This window comes from Leptopilina boulardi, unplaced genomic scaffold (assembly GCF_019393585.1).
Source record: "Leptopilina boulardi isolate dan_hultmark-lab unplaced genomic scaffold, ZJU_Lbou_2.1 LbouV2_89, whole genome shotgun sequence".
In the NCBI taxonomy this organism is placed as follows: Eukaryota; Metazoa; Arthropoda; class Insecta; order Hymenoptera; family Figitidae; genus Leptopilina; species Leptopilina boulardi.
The window spans coordinates 42,625-59,942 of NW_026138037.1; the positions used below are offsets into that span (position 1 = coordinate 42,625).

At 26.5% G+C, this 17,318-nt stretch overlaps 1 protein-coding gene across 1 annotated transcript; it reads right to left on the reverse strand.

The window, feature by feature from the left end:
* Window positions 1-15,474: 15,474 nt before the first annotated feature.
* LOC127290831 (putative uncharacterized protein DDB_G0271982) lies at window positions 15,475-16,926 on the reverse strand. The gene is made up of 2 exons (XM_051319647.1): window positions 16,835-16,926; window positions 15,475-15,714 (listed from the first exon to the last, which is right to left on the reverse strand). The coding sequence occupies exon 2, from the start codon at window positions 15,685-15,687 to the stop codon at window positions 15,502-15,504; it is 186 nt and encodes a 61-aa protein (XP_051175604.1). The 5' UTR covers window positions 15,688-15,714; window positions 16,835-16,926; the 3' UTR covers window positions 15,475-15,501.
* Window positions 16,927-17,318: the final 392 nt, after the last annotated feature.

The following is a 17,318-nucleotide window of genomic DNA, read 5'->3' on the forward strand; positions in this document are numbered from 1 at the left end:
AATGCAGAGGTTAGAATTAGTAAGCATAATTATTTTTTGTTTAAATGTACAATTCTTTAATAAATAATCATTTACTTTTGCTTCTAATTTAATTTCTCATCGTTTCTGCATCAATTTAATTATTTTTTCTTGATTAAAAGCCCTACAAGAGACGTTCGTTTCAGTGCTTTTACAAGGTTATGAACTTTTCGGATACCGAAAAATGCTTGTATCCGAGATTCTCACGGATTCGTTTAGCAGCTATTGAACTTCTAACCGGAATAACACAACAAGTCTACAAGGTATTTTCTTGAGATATCAGAGTGGTTTCCAATTTATTTTTGTGTCCTGAACACGATCCCGGGTTACAAAATTGCGTATCACGTCAGGATTTTGATAAAAGTGGGGGTAAAGTCTCCAAAACCCGTGTTTGAAGGTTTTCAGTATTTTTTTTCTCCTTAACCTGACGTGATAGAGACTTCTATATAGGCTTAAATTAAAGCTTATATCTTACACTTTAAGACTCATAAGCGCAAGGAAAAAAAATTTGAAATTTTGAAAAAAAATTAGGTTCAAGTCACCTAAAAAGATTTTTGGGGTATTTACCCCCATTTTTTCAAAATTTCAAATTTTTTTTAATCCTCCGTAAATGAGTCTTAAAGTGTACGATCTAAGCTTTAATTTAAGCATATATAGAAGTGTCTGGTAAAGGAATAAAAAAATAATGAAAACCCTCAAAAACACTATTTTTGGGGACTTTACCTCCACTTTATTCAAAATCCTGATGTGACACGCAATTTTGGAACCCGGGATCGTGTTCAGTACACAAAAATACATTGGAAACCATTCTGCTATATATATAAAAAAGTGTTATTTTGTATACCTGTGTTATGAATGTTTATAAACGTTTTTAAGATTTAATTACACAATAGTGATTATTTTATTTGCTCATATTTAAATTTGAAAATCTTTGTTAGAGTGTCTTGTTGTAATATATGTCATAAAAAATGTCATTTGCCACAGAATTAATGTTTTTTTAGCGAACACACGAATCTCAAGGATGCCAATAACTTAAACAGTATGGCCATCTCACCTCGAAAAAACATGGTCATCTCTCCTAATGTCAGGAGACAAATTGACACAACTAAAATTTAAATAAATAAATACATTTTTTGAATAAATATAAAGTTATGACAAAGCTTGGGTCATGTACTTTACAAAAAAAACATGAAATTCAAAATTATTCTATAAAATAACATAACATCAGTGAGAAAAGTAAACTCATCACTTTTTTTCCGAACTAGTAAAAACAACAAATCAGATTTTTACTTACTTTTTCAATATTTTTTGTGAAGTTTTTTCTTTTAATTGTGTTTTGCCACAAAACAAAGCGAACTAATCTTTAATAAGCGATACCTGGCAGCAAATTCTATACAATATTTGAATTGGCCATCTCTCCCGCATGGCCAACTCCCCCGGACTTACCTTAATAATACGTATAATAAGACATACGAATTTGAAACAAGAATTATAGGTATAAATATACGTATAATTATACGTGTCTATAATTTTTAATATTTAGGAATACATAAATATGGAATATTTTTTTGTTTATTAATATATACCTAAATATTATAAAATATAGACAAGTATAATTAAACGTATAAATATACGTATAATTATACGTGTTTTTTTCAATAGGGTGATGTGCTGTACTATAATTAAAAATTTACAAATGACTAACAGGTTATTAAAAATAAAAATTTACTTAATAACATTATGTAAAATTCAATTAAAAATTATGTGAAAATAAATGATATAGTAAAATAACAGGGTATATTAAATATTCCTTACTATACTTATCAACTAAAAAGAGGACAAAACAAATAAATGTATACAATAACAATTAGCTATTCTAAATAATTAGTAATAAATGATTTCAATAGCGATTCGTTCAATTTATGAAATTATTGAAAACCTATAATTTCATTTAAATGTAACGGTTTTAATTATTTATAGTTATGATTGAATTATTTCAATTTTAAGATGTTATAATATACTTAAAAAACTTATCGTATAAATCCTTTCAGTGCATGTTGAACATTCTCCAATAACAAAAGCCTTCTGATTGTCCATTAAAAACAAAAAAATTAAAGATTTTTTGCAGAAAATACGCACACACATGTATATATATATATATATATATATATATGTAATAATAAGAATAACATTTTTAAACAGTTCACTATTAATGTTAACAATATTTAATTAGAAAGTGTAACATAGGGAATTGAGAATACTGTATAGACTAATAGTATTAATGAAACGATTGAAAACCTTCTTAATTAAACCCCCCTCCTAGTATGCGTACTTTACCATTTCCTTCAAAAATCACTATTTCATACTATTGTGATTCATATACTACTACCTAACATAATAAGACAAAAATTTGTCATATTTATATCCAACAAAATTTGTATACTTCTTCTTTAAACAGAGAAAATTATAATTTGAATTTTTTATAAATATAAAGTACTTTTTCATACAGAAAAAAATAAATTTTCGTATTGGCAAACAAATTGATTTGATTAGAAAAATATTATTTTTGAATAATTATTTATCCTATTTAATTAATTCAAAATACTTTTGCAATAAGTAGTTTCGAAAGAGAAATTTCTAAACATTATTATTGTCAAAAAATTCTGTTAAAAAATATTTAATTAATATAAAAAATTTTGTTTGAAGGTTAAACTTCTATATAATTATCTCAAAACACGTCGTTGACTCCGATTTTGACAAAATCTATGTCGAAATAAAGCTTAAGTATTCTACTTTTTATTTCCATAAAGTTAATAATGGATGTTTTAGAAGATTTTGAGAAATTAATTAAAATTCTCAGACTTTCATAGTTAAAAACGCGTTGCAATTTGTATAAACTGAGAACCACTTATTTAACAGAGCGGAATTGGTTTTTTAAATTATATCATCCATAAAGCACATGATGCTTTAGAGGGTGGGAGGGGGTCAGAAAAATATCACACTACATGTTAATCGTAAATGGAAAAAGCATCACAGGGGGTGGGGGGTGTTAAAATTTGGAAAAAATGTATCACATGCTTTATGGATGACCCCTAAAAGGAAAATAAAAATTAAAGCAATTTATTCCAATCAGAGACTACTTTTTTTATGAATTGTTAAAATTTTTCGGTGTAAGACATAGTTTATAATGCTAATAAATAAAATGACTTTATTATCTTGAAGATGCTTCAATATTTGATACTTTCCATTTTTTTCATATTAAATATTTAGTAAAGAAAAATGTGAAGAATGCGTAAGGGAAAATTTAGGGAGTTATTTTTGTACTTCTTGCTGGATACCCTGATAAAATATAAATTTCTATACGAATATTTTTCTATTAACATTGAATATTAAGAGGCCTTCCATTCCAATTTATTTTAAAAACAGAATTCAAACATGAAATAATAATAAATAAGGTTGCCGACAAAAAGAAAAATTGAGATTATATTTACATTTGACTGACGTCATAAAATGTAAAATAATTTTGGGCACATTAAATATTCCTTAATTTAATTATTAACTTATAAAATTACAAATAATCGAGGCGCATTTTAAATTTCCCAATTTTTCAATTACGCATTAATACACTTAAAATTACGCTTTTGGGCATGTGCAAATATTGATAAACAAGACATTATGTTCCTGCGCATGTTGAATTACCAAATTTTACTACTGTCCATTAACAGAAATAAAATAAATCTTTTGCGCATGACTAATTATTATGATGTAGAAAAGCGTATCGATAAAAATCAATTTATACTTACCACGCATCGCATCGCTCCCGGGAAAAAATTTCAGAAAATTTGTTTTTATTATCAAAAAAGGTCCTCAAGTATTAGCCTGGTTTCTAGGTCAATTGAGGGTCCCGATCAAAAAACTCGACCGACGCTCGGACGCACGCTCTAATAGTAGTCGGGTAGCAGTGAGTTACTTTTTGTCAATTTGTACGGAAATATTGACCACAACTAACAAATATGGAAAACTACACCAAAAAAAAAATTTATTTGAATACTCGATTACTTGAGTATTATCAAATAAATATTTATTTGAACCAAAAATTTTTTATTTGAATTAAATAAATAATATTTTAACCAATTATTGCTGTATTTGAAACAAATATCATTTAATTGACTCAATTAATAATTATTTGAAACAAATAAATATTTATTTGATAATAATCAAGTAATCGAGTATTTGAACCAAATAAATATTTTTTTCAGTGTAGGAGTTTTGAATGTGACTAACCGCTGCCTACACGGAAAAAATTAGTCAAGGAAATTTTCATCGACTTTGTAGAAGACTCACGGATATAGTGAAGAGTGTTTAACTTTTTAAAATCACTCAGCTCTAAAAATCACGAAGAAGTAATTCAAAAAATAGAGTACATTCGAAGAGAATTTAGAAAACATGTTCTAAACTTTCAGCGACAATCGATGAAAATAAAAACACCACCGGTCGATCTATGGAGACGGCGCGCAAACGATTCGGCGATAGTCGAGCAAAATTGCGAACCTAAAATTTGTTCTACAGTGTTCTAAAGTTTCATCAACAGTCGCGGAAAACAAAAACTCTAAATCGACCAATGAAAAAAATTCTCTTAATTCTTCTTTATTATTCCCTATATTTAATTATTTCTACATGTACACACAATCACGACACACAGGTTTAAACCAATTCCCTACCGCAAACTTAATACTAACACTAACACGCATATACATTTATATTACACTACGATTCTGCTATTTCGCTCGTTATGAATGAACTTTCTCATCGTCCTCATATACTAAACGTAACATTTTTTCACCGCTTGCGAGAAAGAGTGTAATATTTTGTAAATTAAAAATCTGAGCTATTTTTGCTTGACATGTTTTAGAATTTTAAATAGTATTTTAATATGTGTTTAAGAATATTTTACAGCTTTTTTTATTATTTATTTATCAAATGTTTAAAAAAAATTTATTAAATTCAAATAATAATTGAGTCAAACAAATTGTTTTCTATTAATTAATTAAATTTTTTTAAACGATTTAATTATATTATATATAACTGTTATTATTACGTTTATAATAATTATTGAAGATTAAAATTGTTTACTACATTATTTATTATTATAAACATCATACAAATTTAATTTAATTAATTATATTTAAATAATAAATGCTGTACAACACTACATATTTGTCCAGCTAAATTTAAAAGGTTCAATTTAAGAGACAAGAATCACAAATATATACAAATGAAAAGAACTGGCTAAAATACTTGAGAGTTTGCGCATCTTTTCTGAGCACTATTTTCCTCGACTCGTTGTCTAAATTTTGCATCAAAGTGTTACATTAACATTAATCGTGGAGTTTTTCTAAAACTCCGTAAAATATTTTATAATATCCAAGAGTCTTCGATTAGTCGCCTAAAATTCACGCGACTAATTTTTTCCGTATATAGGTCAATGTTGGTCAATTTCTACATCCCACATCCACAGCCACTTTTTAATTTTTATTACCACTTTTTCTAATTTTAATTCCCACTTACATATTCACTTTTTCTAATTTTTATTCAAACTTTTAAACTTCTTTTAATTTTCATTCCCACTTCCATTTCGACTCTATTCTTTCTAATTTCCATTCACACATACTTATCCACTTTTTTATATTATTATGGATGAAAATTACAAAAAGTGGAAAAGGCGAAATAAATTAATATAATGGGAATAAAAGAAGGAATGAAAATAAGAAAAGGTACAAGTGGGAAGAAGAAATAGAAAAAGTGGAAATGGGAATAAGAATTAGAAAATGAGGAAGTTGAAGTAGGAATGATAATTAGAACAATGAAAGTGGAAGTGAAAATAAACAAGTGGAAAAGGGAATGAAAATTGGAAAAACTAAAAGCGGAAGTATGACTGAGAATTAGAAAAAATGGAAGAGGTAATGAAAATAAACAATTGGAAGTGGAAATGAGAATTCGAAAAAGTAGAAATGGGAATGAAAATTAGAACATGAACCTGAAGTCCGCAACGATTTTTAAAACGAAAAATTAAAATAGAATGATTTTTTCTAGTCATTTTATTATTAATTTTGATTTGCATAAACTTTTAATTTAAGATATTAATCTTTTTATAGAAGCCAATTACCTCCGAATAATTTTAATTTTATGCCAAAAAAATACATATTATCTAATTATTTTTTCGTTTTTGTTTATAAAAACGTTGCGGAATTCAGTTTCATATTAGAACAATGGAAGTGAAAGTGGTAATAAAAATAAACTGGAAAATGGAATGAGAATTAGAAAAGGTGGAAGCGGTAGTAGGACTTAGAACTGGAAATAGTGGAAATGGAAGTGAAAATGAGAATTAGATAAAATGGAAGTGGAAATGTAAATAAAAAAGTGGAAGTGGAAATAAGAATAGAAATTGGAAAAAGTGGATGTGTAAAAGGAAGTGGAAATGAATTTAAAAAAGTGAATGTGGAAATAGAAATGTAATTGAAAATTTAAAAAACTGGAAGTGGGAATGGATGAAAAATTACACCTAACAGACATTTAAAGAGTTCCTAGTTCTATCTTTGTTAATTCAGGTTGATTTCTCTGTAAAAATGGGACAATATTGACCAATGGACACGAGGTGAATACTTGGTGACCCTTTTTTATAAGAAAAAGGGATAATTCCAGAAACTTTTACGTGGAAAATGTATTTTCTTTGCTAAACCTGCTATTAAAGTCAATATAACAATTAAAATTTTGATTGTATGCGTTTTTTTAAACGTAATAGTAAAAATATTGAGCTTCTTAGAGCAAAAAGTGTAAAAAAACAACATTATTTGAAAAATTTCAAGTATTACCTTGAATAAACATTATGATCTACTTTAATCAAAGTAGGTACATTATTCCTTTAATATCTATAAACGTTAAAAGTATAAAAGTGTGTCTAATTTAACTCTAATGTGTCGAAAAATGAAAGAATTTTGCTCTTTCAGTTGTTTATAAAAAAAAAATTTTTTTATTATAGAAAAAAAATTATTACGAGAAAAAAAAATTTTTGGAAAAAAATGTGAAAAAAAAAATTTTTTTGGAAAAAATGTGAAAAAAAAAATTTTTTTTTGAAAAAAAAAAAAAATATTTATACAGATAAAAAAAAATTTTTGAAAAAAAAAAAAAAAAAAATTTGTGTCCGAGTGATACTTTCTCTGTGACAATCTTGCGAGAAGAAAGAGTCCACTACACAAAAACAGATCTCGATTCCATTTACTGGTAGAAAAACAATGCCTAAGATTTCTGCATATTCGTCGTTTATGCAGTCTCCGGCCGGGAACCAAGAATCGCGCAGTCTGTCTTAAGTTGTGTCTCACAAATATAATTAAGTTTGGTATCGTTATTGACAAGGATTTCTAAACTATTCCAGAGATGTTCCGAATATACTGTCACACTCAGAAAAAAAATTTGTTTGATACAACAAAAACTTGGTTGAATACTTTTATTTGAATCAACCAAATGGGTTATTTCATTTGACAAAAAAAAGTTTGTTCCTCACAAGAAAAGAAATTTGTTTGATTAAAAAAAAATTGTTTTGTTAAACTTATTTGTTTGGTTTGAATAAATATTTTGGTTGAATTAATTTCTATTCAATGTGAATGTAAAATATCACATTAAGAACTATATATATATATATATATATATATATATAATTAAAAACAAGATGGTATTTTCTATTTTATTTTATTTATTATAAATTATTTAGAAAATACAAACTGAGAATTTTTTTTTTGACTTATTAAATAGATTAATTAAATTATAAGGAACAAAATATTAGTCTTTAAAAGACACTTAAACGCCATAAACACGATTTTTAACTTTAACTGTCATTATAAATTACAAAAAAATTTTCGTTTGCTGAATTGTGAACAGATGTTGGAAATTTTTTTGAATAAACTTTCCACTGTGATTGCATGAAATGACACTGAGATTACACTGACACTACTTCTGACTTTTGAAAAAAAAACACTTCAACCAACTATTAATTTAAAAAAAAATCCGCACATTTAAGACGCGTTTCGAGCCGCGTGTTCAACGAAACGTCTTTCACGAGAAATTGAAGTGAGTGCGCATGGACGGCGTCAAGCTGGCCATGCGCTTGACACACGTATTTATTTGTTTTAACCAAATAAGTTTCTTTAAACTAGGAAGCCTTTAAATTTAATTAAATCATTTTGTCAAATGAAAAATTTTTTTCTGTTGTGTGGACCAAATGATTTTTAACCAAACAGTATTCTTAATTCAAAAAAATAATTTGGCTAAATGAAACAAACAACTTTAAATAAAATTTTGTTTGTGATAATCAAATGAAATCCAAGTATTTATTACAATCAACCAAACATTTACTTGAATTAACAAAACTTTTTTATTGATTTAAACAAATTAGGTTAAATAAACTGTTTAATTAAGTTAAATAAACGTTTTCTCTGAGTGCACGGTTTGTGCACTGTTATATTGTACAAGAATAGTCATGGTAATTTAATCATGACAAAAAAAAATATTTGTTTATGATAAAATTATTTTTCCATTCAGTCTTTTAAACGAGAAACTGACCGATTCTATTCTTCAAACTCTAATGTCTTGTTTAGTCGTATTAGGCCGCGGGGCCTAATTTTATTTGGCATAATTTGAATAATTCATAACAAAAAAAATAAAAAAAATCAATAGTTTTCAATTACTTCTTTAACAGAGTAAAGTGGCCCTTAAACAGAAAAGTTGAAATAAGATTCCTAATAATTCCGTAATTGGAGAGAGCGAAAAGGTGACGATAAGTAACACGAAAGGCAATAAAAGAAAAATTTCTATTAAAGACATGTTAAATATAGAAAAAAAATAGGTTTCTTTCTTTTGCAATGAGAATTTTTCTTATTTCAAAATGAAACAAATTTTTAGGATTCGCTGTTATAAATTTTGATTAGTCATCATCAACGACATAGTCGGAGAGCCAGAATCAAAAATTGAGAACGAGTCATCATCAATGACCAAGGTCAGAGAGCCAAATTCACAATTTTTCGCAATTCAAACAGGTTGTCACTTAAATCTTTGAATACATTAAGAAACTGAAAATTTTCCTTTCGAAAAATTTTCTCTTCTAAATTTTCAAAGTAAAGTATAAAGAATGGAGGAAAATATTAGATAGTTAAAGAAAATATTACTTTTTTTGGTTTTTCTCGATGAGAATTTTGTCTTTATGTCAAAAGATACAAATTTCCAGAGTTACTGTTATGAATTTCGATTAGTCATCATCAACGACATAGTCGGAGAGCCAAAATCAAAATTGTGAATGAGTCATCATCAACGACCAAGGTCGGAGAGCCCAAATCACAATTTTTCGCAATTCAAACAGGTCGTCATGTACTTTTTGAATGCACTTAGAAATTGAAAGGTTTTTCCTCGGAAAAATCCTCTCTTACACAATTCTCAAAAAGAAGTTTAAAATTAGTTGATTAAAGTTTTTAACTATTCTTTTCTTTTAACTGAAAGAATTTTCGGAACCAATGTCTCAGATAATGTCATCATCAACGACCAAGGTCGGAGAGCCAAAATCATAAATTAGGATTGCGTCATCATCAACAACATAAGTTGGAGAGCCATAATCCAGAATTTATTTTTAAGACAAAGTCATTATGTACTTTTCTTTCAATATAAGGAAAAGAAAATCAAACACTCAATAAATTAGAATGATTGATTTTTAGTCTTGAAATGTTAGTAAGGTATAATTATAAGAATTTTAAATTAAAAGTAAACGTGAAATTTTGTCAAAATTAAATTTTTTTGAAAAACTCTAAGGTGACAATTGATGAATATCAATTGTTCCGATAACGTAGCTGACAGCAATGTAAGGAAAAATCCCACCGCTGCCACCATCAGCTTGTTACGAACCGAAAAAAATATTAATTATAAAAATTATTATTTCTTATGTCCTGGAGGCACCAAGCTGCCGAAATTAAAAAAATTCCGTTTATTTTTATGGGATCGTGTATCCTATTTTAAAAGAAACTGCCAAGTTACGTTATTCGAAAATGAATTTAAGGGATAAAACACAATAAAACAATTAAGACCCTTTTTTACATTTATTTTATAAAAGAAATCTCGACTTTAAAATGTTGAAATAATACAATAAGATAAGAAGATGGAACGATACATCTTTAAAAACTTACTCTACTGCTTATTATACCCTCGCAAGCTAACGAGGGCGAGGCGTCGAGCTGCTTTCCGACGAGCGGAAAAATACACACACTTATCAAAGCGCGAAAATGTCATTTGGTAGCGCACAAGAATGCACTTACGGGTCCACCGAATTTAAACAGCGCAGGCACCACACGTGCGGACTGGCCGGTTAAAAAGACAAAAATTCAATAATTTGATTTTATTCAAATTATTGGATTTTTATTAAAGACGATTTCCGTTGGACTTCGTCGGCGTGAAGTATTCATTTTAACTTTACGTCCGTCCAATTTTAATCACTATCTATGTAGTGGATTGTAAAAATTGGAAATCCGACTCACGGACGGGCTTAGTCCCGGCGTCTCGAAATCGTTTTTATGCCTCTGAAAAATTTCAGAGCTGACTCGCGAATGAGAGTTGTACAGCAATTAATTGACTTCCGCGATGCTCTTTTATATGAACGTATAGAGACTTCAGGTGGGAAAATTTTGTGGACTAAGGGTTTTTAACACGTGAATAAGGCGTGAGCTCTGGGCCTGTTACTATGCCAATAATGCTGAGTTTTCGTTTTCTGTTAACAGTTATAGCCAAATATAATAATATGCACTTAATAAAATCAAGCATAAATTATTATTGAAAGAATTGTTGTTTTTCTTTTTGGATTTATTTTATGAATTTTCCTTGTTGGAAAATGTTTTGATTTTGGGTATTTTTACCCCTTTTTCATTTGCGACAATTACAACTTTGATGTTGTGTTGTCGTGGGCATGTAAGATTGTTAGGCCCAGAATACGTAATAAAAAGGGGTGAAGTAAGAAAGGATCGGAAACTGAAGAATTACGTTCAGGAAAAAAAAGCTCATCGCGTAGATTTGTTTTAACTATCATTTCCCATCATTCGTGAGAAGTCCAATTTCTAATCACAGTAAATCTAGAGGTATCAAAAAGCGTTGCATCTCAAAAAATGATAATTTTTAGCTCATTTTAATGTCAAACAAGGTCCAGTCGATTGTTTTTTTAAGTGTCAACAATTTGACTGAGGAAAAAAATAATAATCATAGTTTTTAAAACTTAATGATTGATCGAAATTAAAGTATGTTCTTCTTAAATTTGTAAACATAAAATTTAATAACCTCAATATTAAAGTAAAGTGAAATATTCTTCAGATTTTAATAAATTGTTGATCGGACTTGTTTAATTTACAGGTAAGTAATAAAAACTTTTTTTACAATTTTTTGATTTTTTACTTAAGGTCATGTTATTCAGTGATCACATGATAAAAAGAAAAAAATCGATATTTCTTTGGTGTAAGATTTCTCTTAACTGAAATGGAATTTTTTAAAAATATTTTCAGAGATTAAAGAGAATATATTTCTCAAGGGTTTTCTGGTGTGTTTTTTATATTTTGTTAAAAAAAAATTTTTTTTATTTATTATTGATTGGTTTCTTCGGTGTAAGATTTCTCCTAAATGGAATGGAATTTTTTAAAAATATTTTGAGAGATGAAAGAGAACATATTTCTCAAGGGTTTTCTGGTGTGTTTTTTATATTTTGTTGAAAAAATTTTTTATTGATTTTTTAAATTGAACCCGTAGTGTGAAAATACTGGTGGTAATTAATCAACATATGTAGGTAGTTTTGGTTAGTGTAAAATTCCTCATCAACGGTAAAATATTTTAAAGAAATATTTTCAGGGATGAAAAAGGGTGACTTTTCACAGGGATTCCTGGTTATTTTATTTTATTTAGTTGAAAATTTTTTTTTATTGATTTTAGTGATTGAACACGCAGCCGCAAAATGGATAGTGTAATCAATCGATAAATCAAGTAGTTTTGGTTGGTGTAAAATAACTCTTAAACGGTGAAATATTTCTGAAAAATATACTTGGAGATGAAAAAGTGTAAACTTATATATTGATTTCTGGTTATTTAACAATATTTTGTTGAAAAAAATTATTTTTTTAATATTTATGTAATTAATATTATTGAAGAAGATTGCAGCAGCGCCTCTCGCGGCATAGTACAAGCGGTCGGTAACATAAAATGACGAATCATAAGCAGTGACAAGTATCAAAATAAAGTAAATCATCGCATTTTACAAAAGAGACGGAAATAATATTAATTTAATATACAATGATATTTTTATTTATGTAAAAAATTTAAAGAGGCGTTTTAATAATATTACAACTGTTACATTACAGCCGAATCGATTATAACAAATATTCAGTAGAAATCACCTGATTGGTCCGGGTTGATATAGCGCGCGATTATTTAAATTTGTAATTTATAGAAATTTAACGTTCTTGTTATTTTAAAAATAAAATATAATATTTAAATTAATTACTTATAAACTAATAAATATTTAAATGAAAAAAATTTATTTTATTAATTAAAACTTGAATTACACAATAAAAATAAATCTTTTATGCTTACTATTACATCATTTTACAATTTTAATGTACAAAAGAAATTATTTTATTTCTTATATTATTATTATTATTAAGTATTGTTTAAAATTGTTTAAAATATTAAAGTTTAATTTATGTAAAATTGGTATGTATATGAAGTTGTTGTTAGGTCAGATATAGTAAAAAAAGTGTTTTTAATTGATTTAAATTTTTTTTCTAAATTTAAATAAATTTTTTTTATTGAAAAATGGAAAAATCCAACAAACAACCATTTTTTAAATTAGAAATGTTAAATTAATTGCATTTACTTTGATCGTGGATTTTTTCGTTTGGTTAGATTTAGTAGAAAAAAGTATTTTCAAATTATTTAAATTTTTTTTCTAATTTTAAATAAATTTTTTTATTGAAAAATGGAAAAATCCAGCAAACAACCATTTTTTAAATTTGAATTGTTGAATTAATTGAATTTACTTTAATCGTAGATTTTGTCGTTAGGTCAGATTTACTAGAAAAAAGTGTTTTCAATTTAATTAAATTTTTTTTCTAATTTTAAATAAATTTTTTTTATTGAAAAATGGAAAAATTCAGCAAACAACCATTTTTTAAATTATAATGTTGAATTAATTGAATTTACTTTGAACGTGGATTTTGTCGTTTGGCTAGATTTAGTAGAAAAAAGTATTTTCAAATTATTTAAATTTTTTTCTAATTTTAAATAAATTTGTTTTTATTGAAAAATGGTAAAATCCAGCAAACAACCATTTTTAATTAGAAATGTTCATTTAATTGGATTTATTTTGATTGTTTATTTTGTTGTTAGGTCAGATTTAGTAGAAAAAAGTGTTTTTAATTGATTTAAATTTTGTTTCTAATTTTAAATAAATTCTGTTTTTTGAAAAATGGAAAAATCCAGCAAACAACCATTTTTTAAATTAGAAATGTTGAATTAATTGAATTTACTTTGATCGTAGATTTTGTCGTTAGGTCAGATTTACTAGAAAATAGTATTTTTAATTTATTTAAATTTTTTTTCTAATTTTAAATAAATTTTTTTATTGAAAAATGGAAAAATCCAGCAGACAACCATTTTTTAAATTTGAAATGTTGATTAATAGAATTTACTTTGATCGTGGATATTGTCGTTTGGTTAGATTTATTAGAAAAAAGTATTTTCAAATTATTTAAATTTTTTTTCTAATTTTAAATAAATTTTTTTTTATTGAAAAATGGTAAAATCCAGCAAACAACAATTTTTTTAATTAGAAATGTTGATTTAATTGGATTTATTTTGATTGCTTATTTTGTTGTTAGGTCAGATTTAGTAGAAAAAAGTGTTTTTTATTGATTTAAATTTTGTTTCTAATTTTAAATAAATTTTTGTTATTGAAAAATGGAAAAATTCAGCAAACAACCATTTTTTAAATGATAAATGTTGAATTAATTGAATTTACTTTGATCGTAGATTTTGTCGTTAGGTCAGATTTACTACAAAATAGTATTTTTAATTTATTTAAATTTTTTTTCTAATTTTAAATAAATTTTTTTATTGAAAAATGGAAAAATCCAGCAGAGAACCATTTTTTAAATTTGAAATGTTGAATTAATTGAATTTACTTTGATCGTAGATTTTGTCGTTAGGTCAGATTTACTAGAAAATAGTATTTTTAATTTATTTAAATTTTTATATTGAAAAATGGTAAAAATCCAGCAGACAACCATTTTTTAAATTTGAAATGTTGAATTAATTGAATTTACTTTGATCGTAGATTTTGTCGTTAGGTCAGATTTACTAGAAAATAGTATTTTTAATTTATTTAAATTTTTTTTCTAATTTTAAATAAATTTTTATATTGAAAAATGGAAAAATCCAGCAAACAACCATTTTTTTAATTAGAAATGTTGAATTAATTGAATTTACTTTGATCGTGGATTTTGTCGTTTGGTTAGATTTAGTAGAAAAAAGTATTTTCAAATTATTTAAATTTTTTTTCTAATTTTAAATAAATTTTTTTAATTGAAAAATGGATAAATTCAGCAAACAACCATTTTTTAAATTATAAATGTTGAATTAATTGAATTTACTTTGATCGTGGATTTTGTCGTTTGGTTAGATTTATTAGAAAAAAGTATTTTCAAATTATTTAAATTTTTTTTCTAATTTTAAATAAATTTTTTTTTATTGAAAAATGGTAAAATCCAGCAAACAACAATTTTTTTAATTAGAAATGTTGATTTAATTGGATTTATTTTGATTGCTTATTTTGTTGTTAGGTCAGATTTAGTAGAAAAAAGTGTTTTTTATTGATTTAAATTTTGTTTCTAATTTTAAATAAATTTTTTTTATTGAAAAATGGAAAAATTCAGCAAACAACCATTTTTTAAATTATAAATGTTGAATTAATTTAATTTCTGTTTATTGTGGAATTGTGAAAAAAATAAAATAAAAGTGGAAAATAAAATTTAAAAAATTTTTTTTAAGTTTAAAAATGTTTTTTTCTGAAATTAATTGGTCTATTAACTATCACTTTTTACAAATATTAACTTAGATCAATGGTACTTAGAAAATTTTTAATTTCAAGAAGGTAAATATAAGTATGATTTTGAAATATTTTCAATATTAAAATTTTAATAATTTTTAAAAAAAGTAACTCAATAATAAATTTTCATAAAGGTTAAAAAGTACTTTTTGCATTTTTTTATAATAAACAAATTTCAATTTTTTACGAAGGAAATGTATATTATGAAAAAAGGCTTAAAATAAACTAAAATACTTTACTTCAAGTGATTTTTATTAATTTTAAGTTAGAATCATTGAAATGATTTTTTTAAATGCAAAATTTATGATAAATTAATATTCTTTTCTCATTTTCCTCAATTTTTCGGTCTCCCTCTCTAACTCCTTCTGCATTTCTTTCGTCTTTTGTCTCTCACGTTCAATTTCTCTTTCCCGTTCTCGATGTCTTTGTCTCGCCCGTTCTTCATCCATTTTCCGCATATCTAATTTAATAATTCTTATATCTTTTTCCAGGTCCATTACTCTCCTTTCCAATTTTTTCAATAGCTAAAACAAATTAATTTATTATTATTTTTATTGAATTAATATTGCTTGATTTTTTTTTTTTTGATCGTGTAATTATTACTGTGGCTCTGGATAGAGTGTCTATACTTTAACTTACACAATAAGTTTTGGCCTCTAGTTACAAACTTTTAAAGTTTTTAATATCAAATTCCACTGATAAGAATAAACTGAAGTTGATATTTAACAACTTCAAAATTTTAACTCGAGGTACCAAATCTTGTTGTCCTACCTGATAATAAAAAATCCCCAAAAATTTTTTTCACTTTTTTGAAATTTTGGGGGAGATAGAGGGGGGTCAATTTTATCAGTTTTCCCTGCCACCATCTACTATTTGAATTTTTTCTGCCTATAAATGCAATATAAAAATTTTGGCAGTTATGTTTTTTCATGTTTTTTCCAATGGTAAATTTCGTGTTTTAAAATTTTTGAATATTGACCTTCATTTTCTATAATTAAACATAAATTTGCTATTTTAACTAAAATCGATGTGATTTTTTTAAAATAAATAATTGAAAACAAAGCCTGAGGATTTTTCCGATCTGTATATAAGTTTTCAGAATGCCGATTTTTTTGTGTTCGAGATATTAAATGTCAAAGATTTTATGTCGGCGCGCGCGGCGGTCGACTTTAGTATTTAATATCTCGAAAACAAAAAAAATCGGCATTCTGAAAATTTATATACAGATCGGAAAAAACCTCATATTTCGTTTGTAATTATTTATTTTTAAAAAAATCACATCGATTTCAGTGAAAATATCAGAGTTATGTTTAATTATAGAAAATCAAGGTCAAAATTCAAATATTTTAAAAAACTAAATTCACTATTGGAAAGTGCATGAAAAAACCTTCAAAAAACATACCTGATAAAATTTTTTAGATTGCATTTATAGACAGAAAAAAATCAAATATTAAGAGGTGTCAGGGAAAACTGATAAAATTGACCCCTCTCTATCTCCCCCAAAATTTCAAAAAAGTCAAAAACATTTTTGGGGATATTTTACAATTTTCCTAAGTTTTACTTTTTTCGAGAAATCAATTTTTAACTCAGGACATTACACGTAAAATGCCTCATATACGAAAATTTTAAATTAATTATACTCACATATTGTTGAGAATTTTGTTTGAGTGGCTGCCTTTTTGACTGCAGCTCTTCTACTGAAGACTCCTGCTGTAAGGGCTCTTTTGGTGATTGGTTCTGTGGCCAGTATTGGCCTTGTTGATAGGCGGGTACGGTATAAGTACGCGGGTACGGCTGCTGTGGTAACTGTAGTGGCTGCTGCAAGAAGGGCGGCTGTGGCGCGAAAAACGTCTGCGACGCGAAGGACGGCTGCTGTGAGGAAGAAGGCAGCGGTTCTATCTGATGCTGCGGCTGTTGCTAGTCATTTGGATGCTGCTGTCGCATTTGTTCCTACTGCTGCCGAAACTGCTCCTGTTGCTGCTGAAACAGCTCCTGTTGCTGACGCAACTGTTCCTGCTGTTGCTTCAACTGTTCTGCTTGAAGCCGCAGATCTTCCACTTTTTGAGCATTCATATTTTCCTGCATAAAAGAAATCTTTAGAAATTTTTAAAAAATTATTATATTATAA

What these genes read in the sequence shown, in the direction of transcription:
- LOC127290831 (XM_051319647.1), bottom strand. Translation starts at nt 15,687, where the DNA reads ATGGACCTGGAAAAAGATATAAGAATTATTAAATTAGATATGCGGAAA.